At 42.0% G+C, this 18,159-nt stretch overlaps 1 protein-coding gene and 1 long non-coding RNA gene across 5 annotated transcripts in view; one reads left to right on the top strand and one right to left on the bottom strand.

Annotated features, from left to right (window-relative positions):
- Nucleotides 1–245: 245 nt before the first annotated feature.
- On the bottom strand, nt 246–16,111 carry LOC144001022 (high-affinity choline transporter 1-like). The gene is given in 10 exon segments (XM_077494944.1): nt 246–3,039; nt 3,625–3,842; nt 4,612–4,765; nt 4,845–4,988; nt 6,392–6,540; nt 7,945–8,100; nt 11,229–11,342; nt 15,821–16,032; nt 16,034–16,051; nt 16,053–16,111. Coding segments are annotated over 10 exon segments (1,809 nt in total). The 3' UTR covers nt 246–2,454.
- Nucleotides 15,499–18,159, top strand: part of LOC144001025 (uncharacterized) — a 29,276-nt gene continuing 26,615 nt past the window's right edge. For 3 of the 4 annotated variants that reach the window (XR_013278356.1, XR_013278354.1, XR_013278355.1), the window contains exon 1: nt 15,499–17,658. This is a non-coding gene — a long non-coding RNA (uncharacterized LOC144001025). The remainder of the gene's footprint in view (nt 17,659–18,159) is intronic. The other variant, XR_013278357.1, reaches the window with a different exon arrangement.

Consider the following 18,159-nt stretch of genomic DNA (forward strand, 5'->3'; position numbering starts at 1 on the left):
GATTAATGCGATCTTTTTTATGCGATTCATTCATTAGTTGTTTAAGAATGCGAGCGATCATCATAACTTTGAATAAACTAATAACCGTTTGCAACTTCGGAAAGTTGCGATGATTTTGAGCAGAAGATTTGGCAATTCTAAAGTTTTTTTGTTTTTTTTGGTAAAGGACAAATATTGCGATCATTTTCATGACTTTGTTTGAATGAAGCAGCTCTTTGCCAACATTATAATTAAGACACGCCAAGTCAAAGGGGGCTAACAAAGGGTTTAATGACAAATCATTCACACGTTTGCATAGGCCAGGCAGATTTTTTGTTTTTTTTTGTTTTTTTGTACAATTAAGTGCTCGTGCTTGGAGAGCCCTTCTTCTCGCTCAGTCACGATACAATCAGCTGTTGACAATCAAACTACTGGTCTAAGAAGCTAAAATACAATTTAAAAAAAGAAAAGAAAGCCTTATACAACATTTTGTTTGGACTGGCAAATATTTCACAATCGGCTGGTGGCGAAGTCACTTGACATTTGAACACATTCAAGTCCTTTTTTTTTTTTTGGCAACGCTGGCCCCCTCCCGCCCCCTTCTGTCCATGCCTGGAAGTGTCATTGCTGCATAAAATTGCAGAGAGGATGCTGAGCTCTTAAAACAGAGAGCATAGCTGTCTTTTTTTTTTTTTTTCTCCTGTGTACACTCTTCAGTATACACGTCTTAAAAAAACAAAACCAAACCAAACAAAACAAAACCAAATACAGTAATCCCCTACATGTTCGCGGTTCACCATCGGATTCACCGATTTGCGCTTTTTCAAATTCTTTCCACACTTTCTGAAATGTCATAAAACTGCCACAAGATGGCGCCAAACAGAAATTAGTGTCAAGGAAGTATGTTGAACTCAGACCTCTTGACTGACAGTTAATTCCCCCCCCGCCCAAAAAATGTATTTTTAAGACATTTTTAAGGGCAACGTGACGTGACCAAACCAACTTGGAAGCGACGATCACAAATTGGTCAATCGCTGTTTCGTATTATGAAACCATAAAAACATGGTGCGACTGTCAAGAACGAAGCGGCTTGCGACAGAGACAGGAAGTATGTCAGCATAAAGGAGAGTGAAAATATTTTTTTTTAACTTGAGCGTAGCCGTCATGTTTTATGTACATCGCACATGAAAATTCTCGTTGAAGGTAAAGCACGATTCATTTGAGATATATTTTTGCAAGAATATGCTGCATGTGCCAGCATTTGGTCAAAAAACATCATGTTTTGATTTATATTGTGTTTGTGAAATAATAATGAAACCGAATTAATCTGAAGGAGCCACCATGATGGGCAATAATTGTGGGAATGCTGAATGCATTCAATCATATTGTTTTATTCACCACACTTTTTTTGTGGCGTTAAAACTCCCACATAAAGCTTCGGATTTACACTGTTCAAAGTTGAACTTGCTTCAAAACTTGACGCCATCTTGGGAATATATCGTCTGATTTCACAGTTTTGGCACAATTGAATGTTAAATATCAATTTTTTCCCCCATTCATTTTCAATTTTCAAAGTCCCACTTGCCACGCCCACTTCCATACATACAATTACAATCATAACCAGCTCTGTCATACTTCTCAGTGGCGCACTTGGTAAAATGCGTTGTCCAGGAACCAGGAGGTCACGAGTTCAAATCCCACCTCCGACTGTACATTGCGAATGTATCCAAGGCAATTATGCTAAGTAATTATATGTATACCAACTATCTGAGTGCCACTTTTCAATCTGAACGAATGGCGGAAAATGCATGCCGAGGTGGCGCTATTGCCTGATTTTTATTTGATTTTTTGCCATTTTTTCCATTGGATATCATTAGTTCCATTTTTTTTTCCATCTAAATGAATGGCGGGTACTTTCAGACAACACTTTTACATATAAACAGGCCATTAGCCATCATTTTCAACGAGCCAAGTTGGTTCACGTGTTGAATTCTTGCCCGGCGTTACGGAGACATGCAAATGTGTTGCTTCAACTTTAGAAAGTGGCAAATTTACGAATATTTTCCCAGCAAATTTTCCTCTTTAGAAAGTCGCAAATTTTTTCTTGGAAATTTTCAAGTTGCAAATTTCCGCTTTGGCGAATTTGTGAGTTTTTTTTCTCAGCATGTTGCAGCCGCCCTCTAAAAAAAACCCCGATACGCCCTAATACGCTGTTGTCGAAACTAACTAAAACTAAACTAGAAGGAAGCATTTATGAAAAAAGTAAAACTAATCAAACTAGCAGAAGCACCCTAAAAACGAAACAAAACAAACTCAATTTAAAAAGCAATATGTTGGCAAAAGTTGGTGCTGCGCAAATGGAGGGCGGCTCCCGACGGCGCCGGAACTGCGGGGGATTTACTGTACCCGACTAGGAAACTTGCATACGTTTTTGTTCCTAAACAATCTCGTACATGGAAATGAAAGTCCGGCGCCCTAAAAAGTCGATTCCAGCATGGGCTCGCACACCTCGTTGCTCTCGTTCTGCTCCTTGACGTCGTCGTCGTCGCCGTCGCCGTCGCCGTCGCCGCCGCCGCCCTTGACGTCGTACTTGGAGCCGTCGGGCGTCTCGCCCGAGTCCCGCGTCAGCACCTGGAAGAAGTCCCACCTCTCGGGCACCACGCCCTTGTGGAAGAGCAGCGAGGCCAGGAAGGAGAAGGACAAGATGGCCGCCACGGCCGACAGCATGCAGATGGTGCGGATGGGCCAGCTCTGCACGTACACGCCGTCCACCAGCGCGCCGCCCGGGAAGCGGATGGCGGCGGGGATGCCCAGCACGGGCTCGCCGCACAGCGCGCGGAACAGCATCCCCGTCAGGCAGCCCAGCACGGCGCCGTAGCCGTTGGACACGGCGAAGAAGAGGACGCACACCAGCTGCGGCAGCATCAGCGTGTAGGTCAGGTCCGAGCGCAGCATCCAGATCATCAGCACGCTGTTGTCCAGGAAGGTCAGCGACGTCCCCGCCAGGCCCACCACCACCACCGACGCGCGGATCACCCACTGCAGCTCCTGCTCCGAAGCCTGCCGGCCACGCGGAAAAACGCCAATCCAAAGTTACAAAAGCTAAATGACAACTGACGAGATTGTATGCTTACAACATGAACTAAAACTCACTTTAATCATAGCAAAAGTGTTTTTGCTCATGAATTGAAATGCGATTTATTTGGATAGAATAAAGACGTTTGAAAGTGACGTCATCGAGCAGCAGCCAACAGAAAAGCAGCTATCGTTATCGTATTATTATTATTATTATTAGCATTCAAAACCAAAAACGTGTAAATACGTTTTTAATCATTTGTCCTTCACTCCCAAATACGTATTTATACGTTTTTTATATATATTTTTTTTTTTATGCAAGAGCAAATAGAAGGCTGTGATGCAGCTTCTGACATAAAGAGGTGGCTTAAAGCAATGGTTGTTATTACAAAAAAAGGCAGCAGCAGAGTATAAGAGATCAGCCAGGGCCACGTTGCAACAAGCTCTTTTTGCCAGTTTTCAACAGTAAAGTGAATAATGGTAAAAACCTGGTGGTGACGTTTTCCTGCTTTCTAATCTTTAACGTGAAGCAACTTTTGATTATTTTTTTTGTGAAAAAGTTGACCTGACCTGAGTCCTGAGGATGTTCTTGTAGATGTTGGAGGTGAAGATGGAGGCGGCGGACAGCAGGGCCGAGTCGGTGGAGGACATGACGGCGGCCGCCACCGCGCCGATGCCCACGATGGAGATGTACTGAGGCGTCAGGTGCTGCAGCACGATGGGCAGCACCAGGCCCGTCTGGCCGCGCTCGAACGGCGACGGCGAACCGTAAGACGTCATGTTCCAGTCTGACAAACAGACAAACGTGCGCGAAGGCCGATTCGCGTTGTCGTCACGACCACAACGACCGAGACGCGTATTTCGGCGGGATGGAACCATTTCCGATCATCACCATACAATACGAAGGTCACAAAATAATTGTCACGATATTGCGGGAGCTTGGTGATTTGAAAAAAGGTCGCAATATTGTAAAAAACAAACCAAAAAAATCTCTATATATTGTGCTTTTATAAATCAATTACAAATAAATAAATACAATAATAAAAATAAATTACAAAAATCAATATTGTGCTTTTGTGAATCAATTAAAAATAAATAAAAAAATCAATATTGTGCTTTGTGAATCAATAATAAAAACAAATAAAAATAATAATAATAAAAATAAATACAAAAAATAAATACTGTGCTAATGCAAGCCCACTCTGAGTTCCTCCATATATTGACTCGGTTCATAAGGAAATTAGGTGCTCCTTCATCTGACCATTAGCGAGGATTTTAAACAGAGAAGGGCCAAAACATGTCTTGTGAAAATTAGCCACCAGAGGGTGCTAGAACTAATAGAAATCAACCTGACTAAGACATATTGTGTGAGTGTGAATATCACGATTTTGCCGTTATCGTTACATCCCGAGCATTTCGCCCATTTTTGGGGTGAACAAGTGAACAATAGCACCCCCAAAATTTGAGAGTAGATACAGATAGATCTATATTGGACTTTGTGATGGCAGAATATGGCCCCAAATCCCCTTGAAAGATTTCCTTTTCTTGCTTCCCTACCTGTAGATGCGGCGGCCGCGCCCAGCAGGATGGGAGGAATTCCCAACGTGGGGACGATGAAGGCGGCGGCGAAACAGGTGATCTTGGCCGTGGTGGACGAGGCGGCAGACAAAGTCCTCTGGTGGAAGTTCTGAAGGCCCAGGTTACCCAAACCCTTGCAAAACAAACCTTTTCACTCTTCAGCTCATCTATTGATCGATTGATTGATTGATTGACTTTGTCCGCTCACTCACCAGAATTAAGAAGTTGTCGATCCAGCGCCACACTCGGTCCTCCTCCAGCGTGCCGACCCAGGGCGGCTGGAAGGTGTAGTTGTACGCCGTCTGCGTGATGTCGGTCACGGCCGGGCTCATCAACGCGAAGGGAACGCACATCCACTGCGGCCATTCCAACAACAACAACCGCACAATTAGCATAATGCTCAGCAACTTGACGCACAGTTGAAACTATGTACTGAAAGGCTGGAGTGCAAACAAAAGATGCACAATTAGGAGTTCCGCAAACACAAATTCACTGCGGGCGTTGACATCGCTAGCTTTAGCACGTTTGTTAGCATGTGTCTCCCCAACGCTACGCTAACTAGTCCAGCTGTACCCAAAACTACAAACAGAAGTTGTGTAATGTGGAGTTTGACCAAAACAAATTCACTGCGGGTGTTGACATCGCTAGCTTTAGCACCTTTGTGAGCATGCGTCTCCCTAACGCTACGCTAACTAGTCCAGCTGTACCCCAAACTACTAACAGAAGTTGTATAATGTGAAGTTTAACCAACACAAGTTCACAGCGGGAGTTTACATCGCTAGCTTGAGCATGTTTATAGCCGATCCATTTTTGCTTCATTTCCTCTTCACAGTTTACTCAGCCCAACTTTATTTAGAGGCAAGGCAAGTTTATTTGTATAGCACATTTCATATACAAGGCAACTCAATGTGCTTTACACAAGGAAAGACAACACATAAGCATCAAGAAACAGTAGTTAATGTTCAGAGGAAGAAGAGAAAATAACAGTAGGTTACAAAATTTACTATATATATATATAATATAGCTCAGCTGCAACTGTATTTTTGCGTCAGCAAGTTTTTGCTCAGATCGTTACGCTCCCCTGGTTTCATCAAATTTGTTTGTTTGCTTAAATTTGCGCTGGCCTTGTTTTTGGTGTTCGAACTTCTCGGAACATGACTGCAACAAACACAAGTCTGCTGCAAGGGTTCTCAACCAATGACGGCTTTAGCACACTTGTTAGCATGTTTGTAAATGAGAAAGAGTTCTCAAACATTTTTAGCTGGCTAAATAAAGGTTAAAAAAAAAAAAAAAAAAAGTATTTGCTTGACAACAGCGTGATGCCCGATGTACTTTAAGTGCCCCACAAAACATCATTTGCACTGCAGCAATTTAAAAAAAAAAAACGACAGCTTGTATTGAGATGTCGACTAAATGTCCAATTAAAAGAAAGTAGTAATTATTATTTTGATGGGTTGCCAAGGAGCAGCATACACGACAGCTTCCTCACACTTGTGGCACATTTTTATTTGATTTTTTTATTTTTTATCTTCATTTATTTACTGCATTTTTAACAGTAATGTTGCTTTTTTGTTGGTATAAAAAACAAAACAAAAAGAACATTCAGAACCCTTTTCTTTTGTTGGACCTGAAATGCTCTCGGCGAGTGAGTTTTCAGTGAGTCATAAACCTACGCATCGGAAACACAGTCTGTTTTTAACACAAGGTGTTGCCATAAAACATGGATGGACGGACGGACGGACGGACGGCTCGATCTCACCAGGCTGATGAAGATGAGCACGAGCTGGATGATGTCGGTGTAGGCCACCGAGTAGAGTCCGCCCAGCAGCGTGTACGTGATGGCGACGGCGGCCGAGATCCAGATGCTGACCGTGTACGACAGGTCCAAGATCACGCTCATGGTCACGCCTGACACGCACACACGCATGCACATTTTACCGACCGCTAGCATCCAAATATTGGATGAAAAACAATGAAGTTAACACATTAATTATCGACAACTTTTTTACTGTTGAAAATGGCTCAATGTGTCCCTTTAATTTTTTAAAGTGCGTCAAAGCAAATGTAAGTAAATAAATACATAAATCTGAAATGAAAATAAATAAGTTGGTTTTATACATTATTGCTTCATTAAAAAACATTTTTGAAAATGAAATTGTAAAACAAGCCGAAAAATGAAACCGTTAACTTGAAAAGTTTCCGTCTCCATGGTGACAGATGACATCACCACTTGATCAAAATTAAAATGGCGTCGCTCGTTTTTCTAAAGTAAAGAAGATCAAATGAATTTCCTCCATTCTCTAAAAAAACAAAACAAAAAACAATTGTTGTTATGTGATGTAAAACAAAATAAAAACTAACCGAACCGCCCTGAAAACTACTTACAACTAACTTAAAAAAACAAAACAAAACAAAACCTCAAAACGAAATAAAAAGTAAGTGACCCTGGCGAGTTAAAAAAGTAAAAGAGTGTCAAGGGGCGGGGCATTGGCGGGTGGGGGTTGGGGGGGTTTTCTTCTCACTTTACTCCCAACAAACGGTGAGAAGACACCAAGCACAACAACAACTCGAACTTGGATAGCGCCACCTGCTGAGTACAATAACACACATCCCACCGTTTCCTCAACATTTGCGCCACTAGGGGGCCATCTCACAGTCAGTGGGGGGGTTATTATTACAATAACACCCGCAGTTTATGCGGGGAAAGTTAATGTTCTTTCCGATAACATGTTTGATGCGCTGATCTATATATATGACTGGATAGCCAAGACTTTTGAGGTCGCGAGGCCGCCATATTGCGCCTCCCAAGGAACATTTCTCGGCATAAGATCCTATACAGTTACGGTATCCAAATTGGAGAACATTTGAGACAGTACTTAGCATGATTTATGCTGTTTTAAATGTAATAAACATTTATTAAACAACTGCTTCCGAGCTGTATATGTCTCATCGGTACGTATACCGCAGCGTATAGTTTATACAGGTGGGAGTAACAAGATGGCCGCCCTGACTTCAAGGGCCTACATTAACGTGTATGGGCTATCGGCTATCCACTATACAGGTCAGTGTTTTGATGCATCTCGAGCAGGGGGCGGCCATTTTGATCGTTTTGGGTTTTTTTTGCTAGGGTGAATATTTCGAGGGTCCGCTGCGTTCCGTCTGGTTTGTCCCACGGGAAACGCCACCGCATACATTTGTAGCCGGCGGCTAAAAGCGGACGCGCCCCCCGCCGCCGCCCCCACCGCCGGCGTTCCACTGGACGCATCGCGCGCGCTCAGCTGCCGCGACGCGTCGCTGCGACGGCATTCTTACCTAATCCTATGAGCGTGCCCGTCACCCACATAATCTCGGAGACCAGCGCGGCCAGGGAGAGGGCGGCCGTGGCCACTTTGCCGTACTTGATGTGGAAGGGGTCCATCATGGTGACGTACTTGCTGTTGCGCATGGGCTCGGCGAAGAACAGGCCGCCTGCGTAGAACGGAAACAAGCCGAAGGCAGAAACGGAAAGATCGCGTCGTTGAGTTAGGCTCGATTTGTTCCCGAAATGTTGACAATCAGCGGGAACAGCACATGCTAATTGTCACCTTTGGCACAAAAAGAAAAAGCAACATTTTGAGTCCAAAACGCCAAACAGGCTAACTTCTGTTTTGAAAGCGTCACCTTGAACCCTCAACCCAGGTTTGGAACCTTAACTCTTGTTTAAAACCCAAACGAGTATTCATTTTATCAGCCATTTTGAATTTTTTTTCTCTCAGTTTTAGTGCACTTTCAATCACGCTTGTTAGTTTCATTTATCTTTCTATTTCTTTCATTAGCATTCAGATATTAACATTTAGCTTTTGGCATTCCCACACAATTCAGCTATTAGCATTTAGCTTAGCATTCAGCTATTAGCATTTAGCTTAGCATTCTGCTATTAGCATTCAGCATTCCCACACAATTTCTGCAGAAATTGCACTTAGTCTAGTTATTTGTATACGATTAGAAGAAAATGGGTCTGTAGTTCCGCTTTACAGATGTTCAATTCTCTTTTTGTTTTCTGTTTACTTTTCAAGTAAACTTCAGCTGGCAGTGGCAATAAAGAGCTTGCAGTGTCTTTTTTTTTTTTTTTTTAAAGAATGAGTCATTACGTTACGTATATACTAAAGTGCTGCTTGTGGTCAAGTCAGTTGAGTTGAGTCACTGCCACTGCCAAGAGTAAAAAAAGTAAAAAAAAAATACAACGGTTTGTATCTGGAAAAACTTGTGAGTTGGGGTCACTTGTATCTCAAGGTGTCACTGCGTGCCTTAATTGGCTCAGTAATGTCTGGTAAACATTCGGTTACGTAACATCGCGTATGAACGTCTGAAGGAAACTACGAGACGCGCACGCACTCAGACGGGGGAGGAGAAAGTGGCGTTGATCAAGAGTAAGAGGATCAATCACGTGACGTGCAAGTGGCGAAGGAATGTCCGCTCGCTAATCTGCACGTCACGTAACGTGACCTGACGCAAGCTGTCGTTTCAAGTGCGCTGACGTCACGCCGCAAACGTTTTTGGTTTGTTGTTAATCCCGCCTAACCGCCATTCATGTTATCGAGGCTCCCGTAATATTTGTTGCCGTCACTGTTGCCATCCGTCTGTCCGTCCGTCCGTCCGTCCGTCCGTCCAGTCATTCAGTCTACCACCTGTTAAAGAGCAAGAATATATGACCGGATATGCGACAGTCTCAGCACTTGATAAATATTCCACTTGTGCAATAAGTTTAGCATCATTTCTCATGTATAATACGCAACTCCAAAATGATGGTCTCATTGCTGGATTTTCCTTGTACTTATTTAAAAACAAAAATTTCACCCAACAGAATTGCTGGCATCCATGCCACATATTGAAAGTCGATGCAAATAGAAATTTGATTTGATTTTGTGTTTTTATTTTTATATTTTAAAATGTCATTGTCATTTTTTGTTGGATTTTTTTTGGAAGAAATGTTATGTTTGTCCTAAGTTGTAAGGTAATATGTTTATTTTTTTTTTTTTATAAAATAAAATCAATAAATGCAACAACAATCAGCCAATTTTAGTCCATTTGAAAAGCTAATATCATCGAGACGATGAATCTGTTGTTCTACATATTTTTGGAGAGAAATATTCTACTTTCTGTGATTCCATTTCAAATGTATTTGGTTCCATTATGATCATCCAAGCCTAAAAAAATTCCGTCAAATGGAAGATCTGATAAGATAACGGATATCAACGGCAACGTCATTAATTAGCGATTCATTTTTCACTGGTGGAGCCTTCTTTTAAAATCTCAAACTTTAGCTTATTTACATTTTTGACAGTATTACGAGTGATGTGGCGACATCGTAACTGATCAGGATGAGCTGAACCGAAAGGAATCGTTTTGCTTTGTTTTGTTTTCCACACGTCAAATTGATCACGTTTAAACGTGAAACTTATCACGTTATAACGTCATTTTTTGTGGTTCTGATGTGGCATTCACACGCGTCAGTGACACCAAGAGGCACTTTTTGCTGCGCCGTCACTTTAAGAGCTTTCCAAGCGCGACGACCTTGGCGGCTATCAGTGGAGCACTTGAAGGTCGTCCCAATGAAGAGCAAGCGAGCAAGCGGGGCTTCACGTGTCGTCTATCTTTTTTGCAAAAATGTTATTGTGTCCACCATTTGCGTTATTCTGCGCCCAAAGCAACATTTTGTATTCGTATTATCGCGACCACCTTTTCTTGTCCTTCAAAAACTTCCACCAGTTTGACATCGATTCATTTGGAAGAGGATTTTACGGCCAGTGAAGAGAGAGAGAAAAAAATTAAAGTTTGGCAGGATTCTCACTTTATTTTCACAAGTCTCAAAAGTCTGACTTTATTAGTGCTACTATTATTCTGACTTTCAAGTCGGAATAAATCTGAGATTAAAGTCAGAGAATCAAGTCAGAATTCGGACTTTTAAGTCAGATTTCTGACTTAAAACTGAGAAATCTGACTTTTAAGTCACAATTCTGACTTGAGAATAAAGTGAGAATCGTGCCAAAAAAAAAAAGGTTTTGTCTTCACTGGCCGTAATCCTCGTCCATAAATTCAAACTAGTCAAAATATTCAACTCACTGAGGGCAATTTGGGAATTGTAGTTGAAAAATTTGAAAAATGTCCTTTTCTAAATTCTTCCCCAATTTTCAACAACTGAAGTTGAAAATATTTTTGGCAAGTGCAGTTTTTTTTGGGGGGGGGATTTTCCACATGCCCAAAAATGACTTTTGGCCTTCTCAAGCTCTGATTTGCGATTGTTGTGATCACATGCTTTCTTACAGCCAGACTTTTTGTTGTCCCACTTTTTTTTTTCTTTTTTTTTTTTTGGGATTCGGGCGAGTCGGGGTCAGCCTGGCTCGGACCTTCTAAACCCGATTTGGACTCCAGCGCCAACGCGACTTAAGTGTTCTTAAGGACACAAATCCTCGTGTTGTGAGGGCGCGAGGAGACTCTCCTTGTTTGGACGTCACTCCCTTTTTTTTTGTTTCTTTTTTTTTGACACAAAAGCGGGTTAGCGAACGAGTCGTCAGTCCGCGACGGCCTTCCCTAAAAAGGAGTCGACGTTGGCTCACCGAAGATGAAGCACATGGTGGCGGTGACGGGCATGACGGCCCAGATGAGCCCCATGGACGGGTTGTAGACGGCCTCCGCCGTGCCCACGATGAAGCCGCCGCCCACCCACGTGGCTGTTGGCACAAACGCAAACGATTTCAACGCGTTGTTGAAGCAACAAGAAAAAATAGAAAAATGACCTTCTTTTGAAATATTTGGCTCAAACACGTCAACATTCTTCTTCTCTTTTCATTCTCAGGAAGTCACAAGGTGTCCGTGACTGGTGAGCTATTTTTAGAACATGAGCTACTCATGTGGTCCGTGGGGCTAACTAGTGCAGACCAGCGTTCGTTTTGACAAGGACTTTTAATTTGGTTTGAGTTATAGTCTTTTGACTAAAATTATTTCAAGATTTTGTCATAATTTAGTCACCTGATTGTTTTCATCCAATTTTAGTCGGCGAAAAAAAGAGCAATTTCATTCGACTCAATTGTCAGTTTAATTACTATTTTCCTTCAGCATCTATTTCAACTTTAATACAGAAAATTACAACACACCTATTTGTAAGTGTAGTTTAACACGCAAGAGACATTTTAAGACGATGGTGTCTTTATGAATTGTTTCCATGAAACATGTTGAACTGACAATAATGAAACTGACTTTTCACCAAAATAAAAATTCATAATTGCTCGAGATTAATCTTACAGCTGCACAATGAATGGCAACATGTTTGAACATGACATAAATATAAATAAATGATCATTCTGATTGGATTGCGTGAATTTTCGTCACCGCATCGTTTTCGTTTTCCTTTTAGCCCTTGACGAAAATTGTCCGTCAATTTTAGTTTTCATCGTTTTCGTCTCAATGAATGGCTTCTATTTTGCTTTTCGTTTCATTTTCGGCAGAAAAAATATTTTCACGGCGAAAATTATGACGGAAATTTTTCATCGACAAAATTATCAACGTGTGCAGACTGAAGTCGGATGACTAATAAAAAATAAATAAATAAATAATAATAGATAATAAATAAATAAATATAATATTATAATAAAATAATATAAATAGATTTAAATATAATAGAAATACATAATATAATATATAAATATAATAATAATAACAACAACGACAACAACAACAATTACAATAATAATAATAATAATAATAATAATAATAATAAAAAATGATATACTTATATTCTCGTGGACATTCAAGTGCTCATCATTGAGACGTCCGTGCACAAAATGAGCAACAACGGTAATTTTTTTGGTGAAAAATAGAAATTCGCGAGTTGTCTATCCCGCACGGGCCGGATTGGACCAGTAGATTGCCAGTAGGCGGGATACACCTGGACTGGTTGCCAGCCAATCGCAGAAATTTGTATTATTCATTTATTAATTTCAATGACTTAAATTTGCCACATTCAAGATGTACAAATGTGAAATATGTCATTATGGCGCCTTAAAAGTGTCCACTATTTTCTCCAAATGATAAATTAGTCTTAATTATTACTTTATTAATTTATTTTGTTTACATTTGCTACATTCAACATGTAAAGATGTGAAATATGAGAACTATATGAATATGATATGTACCATAATTCTATGCAGTATTCAATACATGAATGTGCTTGCGTGCGAGCGTGTGAAACGGGTCGATGGACTGAGCGCGTGCAGAAGCCAAAAAGGAGGCCAAACGGAGGTGCAGTACCAGCGTGCGAGCAGCGGAGGCGCTGGCGCTTTGTTTTGTTTTTTGTCCGGGATGCAAACGCGCGTTGAAGAAGCCGAGGAGGAGAAAGCGGATCTGAAAGTCCGCTCGGCCAATTTGTCCTGCTAATTTTAGGATTGGCAACAATTTTGCAAGACGAACCGAACGAGCTATTTGAAAAGTCCTGACACCGTTAAACTTTGATCTTTGGTGTCGCAACACGTCTTTAAAAGCGTAAATGATTTCAAACGGATTCCGGACTCGCATGATCGTTAACGTTGCGTACACCTTTAATGGAGCGTATTTATGTTCGCTGTTCCTCGAACGAAGCATATTGATATCACATTTAACGTTTGCACATGTGACGAAGCGTACTTCCATCTCATTTCAAGTCCACTGTAGCAGTTTTAGCACATATTTCATGTTCTTGTCGTTGCTGTTACGTCATATTTCATTCTACGCATGACATTTGCTCAACTGTGACATATTTCATGATCCAAACACACTTCATGATTCTAATTTTACAACCATATTTAATCATCTATACAGCTGCAATGTACAATATTGGATATAAAAAGTCTACACACCCCTGTTTGGATGCCATCTTTGTGCAATATAAGTAGTGATTGACCGATATGTTTTTTGGTTTTTTTTCAAGGCTGATATCGATACAGATTATTAGTAGTCAGGCCGATAACCGATATTTCAAGCCGAGATTTATTTGCGGTAAAATACAAAATAGAGATACCAGCTTTATCGGCCTTCAGATAAAAAAAAAAAAAAAAAAAAAAGGCCGAATATCGGCATGTCAAAATGCCAAATATCGGCACCGAAAATCGGTCTATCCCTAAATACAAGATAACAAAAAAATAAGAGATTTCACAACTCAAATAAAAAAAAAAAAAAGTAAAACTTTCAGAAAGGGAAAGTTGCATAAGTGTGCACACCCCTGTCTAACTGGGGAGGTGGTCAAATTCAGGTGAAATAAAATGTTTCATCCAAGTTGCGATGTTCTAGCTTTTTTTTTTTTGCTTTCTAGAGGAAGCATGAATTTTTTTTGTCATTTGGAACGGTTCATAATTCTTTCACCCAGCTCCATCTGATGAAAAAAAGTTCCACCCTGTGTGTTTTTAACCTTAATGTAAGCGGACTTGTTTTTTTCTCTGTGAGCCAATCAAGTGTGTCGTCTTTCCAGCCTACGTCACAGCCGGGACATCGAAGACGACGGTTTGTTGTCACGTGGACTCGGTTGCTTCAATTTTGCTTGCATGGCAATTTTCTTCTTCTCCTCTTTTTGGTGGGATGTCCAGTTGCTGCGATTTTTTATCGATTTATTTTTAAACGGTGACGTTTCCGTCTTCACTTTGTTCCACTTCACTTTATAAGAGGTGACGACAAAAATAACCGACGAGAACAACTGGGAGGAGCTTCGGCGCATTGTTGTTGTCGAGTTGCTTTCGCGTGCGTTTGAATGTGATCGGGTAATTGGGGACCGATTCCGTTTTTATTTTTGATTTCCCTTTCAGTTGAGTTGGTCTGGTAACAGACCACAATAATGGTGAGAGAAAATTGGCATTTGAACAGGGGTGTGTAGACTTTTTATACCCACTGTGCCTCGAATGGAGCCAATCTATACACCTCAAATGTGTGTGTCTGTTTTTTTGTGTGTTTTTTTCCTGATTGAGCTTCTGGTTTTGATTTACTGCTTCTATTTCTTCTTGTATTATAATTCACAAATTGACATGTAATATACAAACGATCATATTTCATATCTAATATACCATCCTCATGTTCCAAACACTGTACGTCACATTTAATTGAATTGAACATATGTGCCTCTTATGTAGCATATTTAACGCCTATTTCAAGTCTATAAATTTAATTGTGGGAATGCTGAAACATTCACATTTTTTATTCTCCTCACTTTTTTTGCCGTGTAATAACTCCCACATTATACTTCCGATTTACACCGTTCAAATTTCAACTTGCTTCAAAAAATTCACGCCATCTTGGCTAAATATCGTCTGATTCCACATTACCGACAGTACTGGCACAATTTGAGGTTAAATATCAAACTTTTTCAAAGTCCCACTTTCCACGCCCACTTCCATACGTACAACTGATCATCATTACCAGCGCTCTGATGCTGCTCAGTTCTTCTCTTTTCATTTATCTTTCAACTTCAATTAAAAGTTTGCAATTTTCACATAATTTATCTTTCAATTGAGTTCACAAGCATTCCGCTTTCAGCATTCCCTCACAATTTCTCCAGAAATTGCACTTAAGTCTAGTTTGGCATATAATTCATGTCTGTACATTCCTAATGTACCATTATGACATCATCTGTAATGTACCGTATAATGTTACATTTAAAGTTGTACACACCTTAAATGCGTTTTTTCTTCTTCATTTATTAGTATTAGTCTAGTTATACACTGATGTAGCATTTTTACCTCTTATGTACCATAATGGTGTTCATTCTATAAAGTCTACTTGAGCATATTAATGCCATATAGGCCACATGACGAATGTACGACTGTTGTGTCATATTATTCTGGTCTCGCCTTCACTGGCCGTGGAGCATTTTCACATCACGTCCATATGATACGCCTCTCATGTCGCGCTCTTACGTCATACTGAAGATCTTATACAGCTCGAGTGGACCATCTCGTGCTTCTGTCGAGCTCGGCTGCGTTTTGTCTTCAAGCTCGGCATGACTCGCGCATCAGCCCGTTGAACAACCTCGAACGGCACAATGAGCGTCGAGTCATCATCACGTGCGAGAGAGGTGAAACGGAGGTCGAATTCGGCTTTGACGTTTGGCCCGATTCAAACAAAAAACGTCAGACGCGCTCGGCTCGGCTCGGCTCGACTCGGCTCGGCTCGGCTCGGCTCGTGTACTCGCCCGTCATGGTGAAGATGCCGACCGCCAGGTTGATGCCGCGGTTGCCGAGCAGCGCCATCTCCGTCTGGTCTCCGCGGCCCTTCTTGGCCTCGCGCTTGGACTTGAAGGAGGCCCACACGCCGATGGCCAGCACCAGAAGGTAGAAGAACATCATGACGCTCACGCCGGGGATGTTGAGAGCCATGATGCGGCCGAGGCAGGAGAAAGAAGAAGGAGGAGGAAGAGGAAGAAGGAGGAAGAGGACGCACCGAGCGAGAGACCGAACGACAGTGGCGGCGGCTCGGCGAACATCCCCCCCCCTCCCCCCCTCCCCCCTCCCACCAACCCTCTCCGCCGCCGTCCCCGCCGCCTCACGCCGGGCTCGGAGGAGGGAGGGGCGAGAGGGGAGTGATGGCCGGCCCCTCCCCCCCGCCCGCCGCTCCGCCAATCGGAAGCCGCGTCGGGCCGGCTTGGCCCGAGCGCGTCACGACTGGATGTCGGTTCGTTGACTTTGTCCTATGCGAGCCGCCCCGAGGTGACGATTTGCTGCAATGTGCTGACGCCGAGCCCAGACGCCATACTGGAATACACCGGGGAGGAGGAGGGGGCACAAAAAAAAAAAAAAAAAAAAAAGACACCAGGGACTGAGGAAGGCTGCCCCTCCCCCTCCTCCCTCGCCCCTCCCTCACTGGATGCAACGTACATTAGCTAATCAATATAGCACATGCGTAGAGAGCTTCATGACTTATGGGGCTTCTTACTTGATGAAAAGACTCCATCACAGATTGGAAGGTGCTCAAGTGGAGTGGCCACAAAAAAAAAAAAAATGCATCCCACATCAAACGTCTTCTTATCTATTTCTGTTCTGCAGGCATTTTCGGGGGCAGGTGCTCATGTAGTCATACAGTTAAGAACAAACGGGAGCTACAGTAAATGGGGCGTGCAGCAGCAGCAGCAGCAGCAGCAGCAGCAGCAGCAGCAGCAGCAGTCCCAACCATCCACCTGAGTGGAGCATCTTGCACATGCATGCAGTCCCCCATCAACAACATTTTCCAAAGGCAGCTGTGACACATGCGTGCCCAAACAAAGAAATGATCGCAGGAGAAACAAATGGCCGAACACTTTCTCCATCCAGGGCAAAAATATGCCACAGCGCCACAACTTGAAAATATTGACGTTAATTCGTCAAGCATCATGTTTACTTTTGAAATTGCCACCACCCCCAAATGACAAAGAACAAAACTCGTAAATTTGCGAGTTTACAAAGTGGAAAATTTGAGACTTTCTAAAGTGGCAAATTTGTGCCTTTATAAAGTGGCATATTCGCGATAAACAAATAAAAACTCCGAAACTTACGAGAAACACACGTACGTACTAGTTGACAGTTTGTGCCAATACTTTTTGGTCGGATTTTCAAATAAGGGGATAGCAGAGATGAACCATATGATGTTAAATCATTCGCCGTTTGAAGCGTTGGGTACGGCCAGCGACAAAGACGCCTCGCACACCCTGACGATAAAGCATTTAAGTTAATTTGTTAAAATGTACAATTATGTTTTTACACATCCATACATTTTGGTATGTATTTTGTACAAATATCTAAGTTGATGTGTCGAATCTGCTGCTCTCCGTCATTCATTGCAGTTACCTAAAGTGATTGCTCGCTTCTGATTGGTTAGTGCGAGTCAGCTGATAGGGGGATCCGGAAGTATGGGCGCTCTAGCTACCGTGTACGACGAGTAAAGTTTCAATTAAGAATGAATCCATCTCCATCCTGCCTTTTCATTTTATAAACAGTCCCATCAACCGCCAACGAATCCTCAAATGATTAGACTATTGTTATGCTGCGTGTATTTCTCGTAAGTTTATGAGTTTTGTTTTTTTTCTTCTCGAAAATCGGCCACTTCCTTAAACTCGCAAATTTGCCACTTTATGTTCAACATTCAAGATGTTCAGTTGTCATGGGCACGTAATAATAATAATAATAATACTAATAATACTGTAACTAGGTGGACAATTAAAGAAGAAAAAGTGTGTTGATTGTGGTGAGTAGCTAATAAAAAGCCAAACGGGAAGAATGTCGTCCAACATGACTGTGCAAGTGGAATGCGCATTAGCTAATCAATACGCAGGAAGCTTTATGACTCACGGGGCTTCTTACTGGATGAAAAGGTTCCCTTCTTCCATCTTGCAATGGACTCCCGCAGTCTACTTCGCTTTCACAAAAGGAACAAATGAATACAAATAAAATATTGTGATTTATGAGTTTAATTTGTTTCGTGACAGTGTTGGCATCATGGACGTCGTTAAGGTCGCTGAGTTACTGTGCGTGACCCCCCCCCAACCCACCCCCGCTGCAT

The sequence above is a fragment of the Festucalex cinctus genome, chromosome 14 (assembly GCF_051991245.1).
Source record: "Festucalex cinctus isolate MCC-2025b chromosome 14, RoL_Fcin_1.0, whole genome shotgun sequence".
Lineage (NCBI taxonomy): Eukaryota > Metazoa > Chordata > Actinopteri > Syngnathiformes > Syngnathidae > Festucalex > Festucalex cinctus.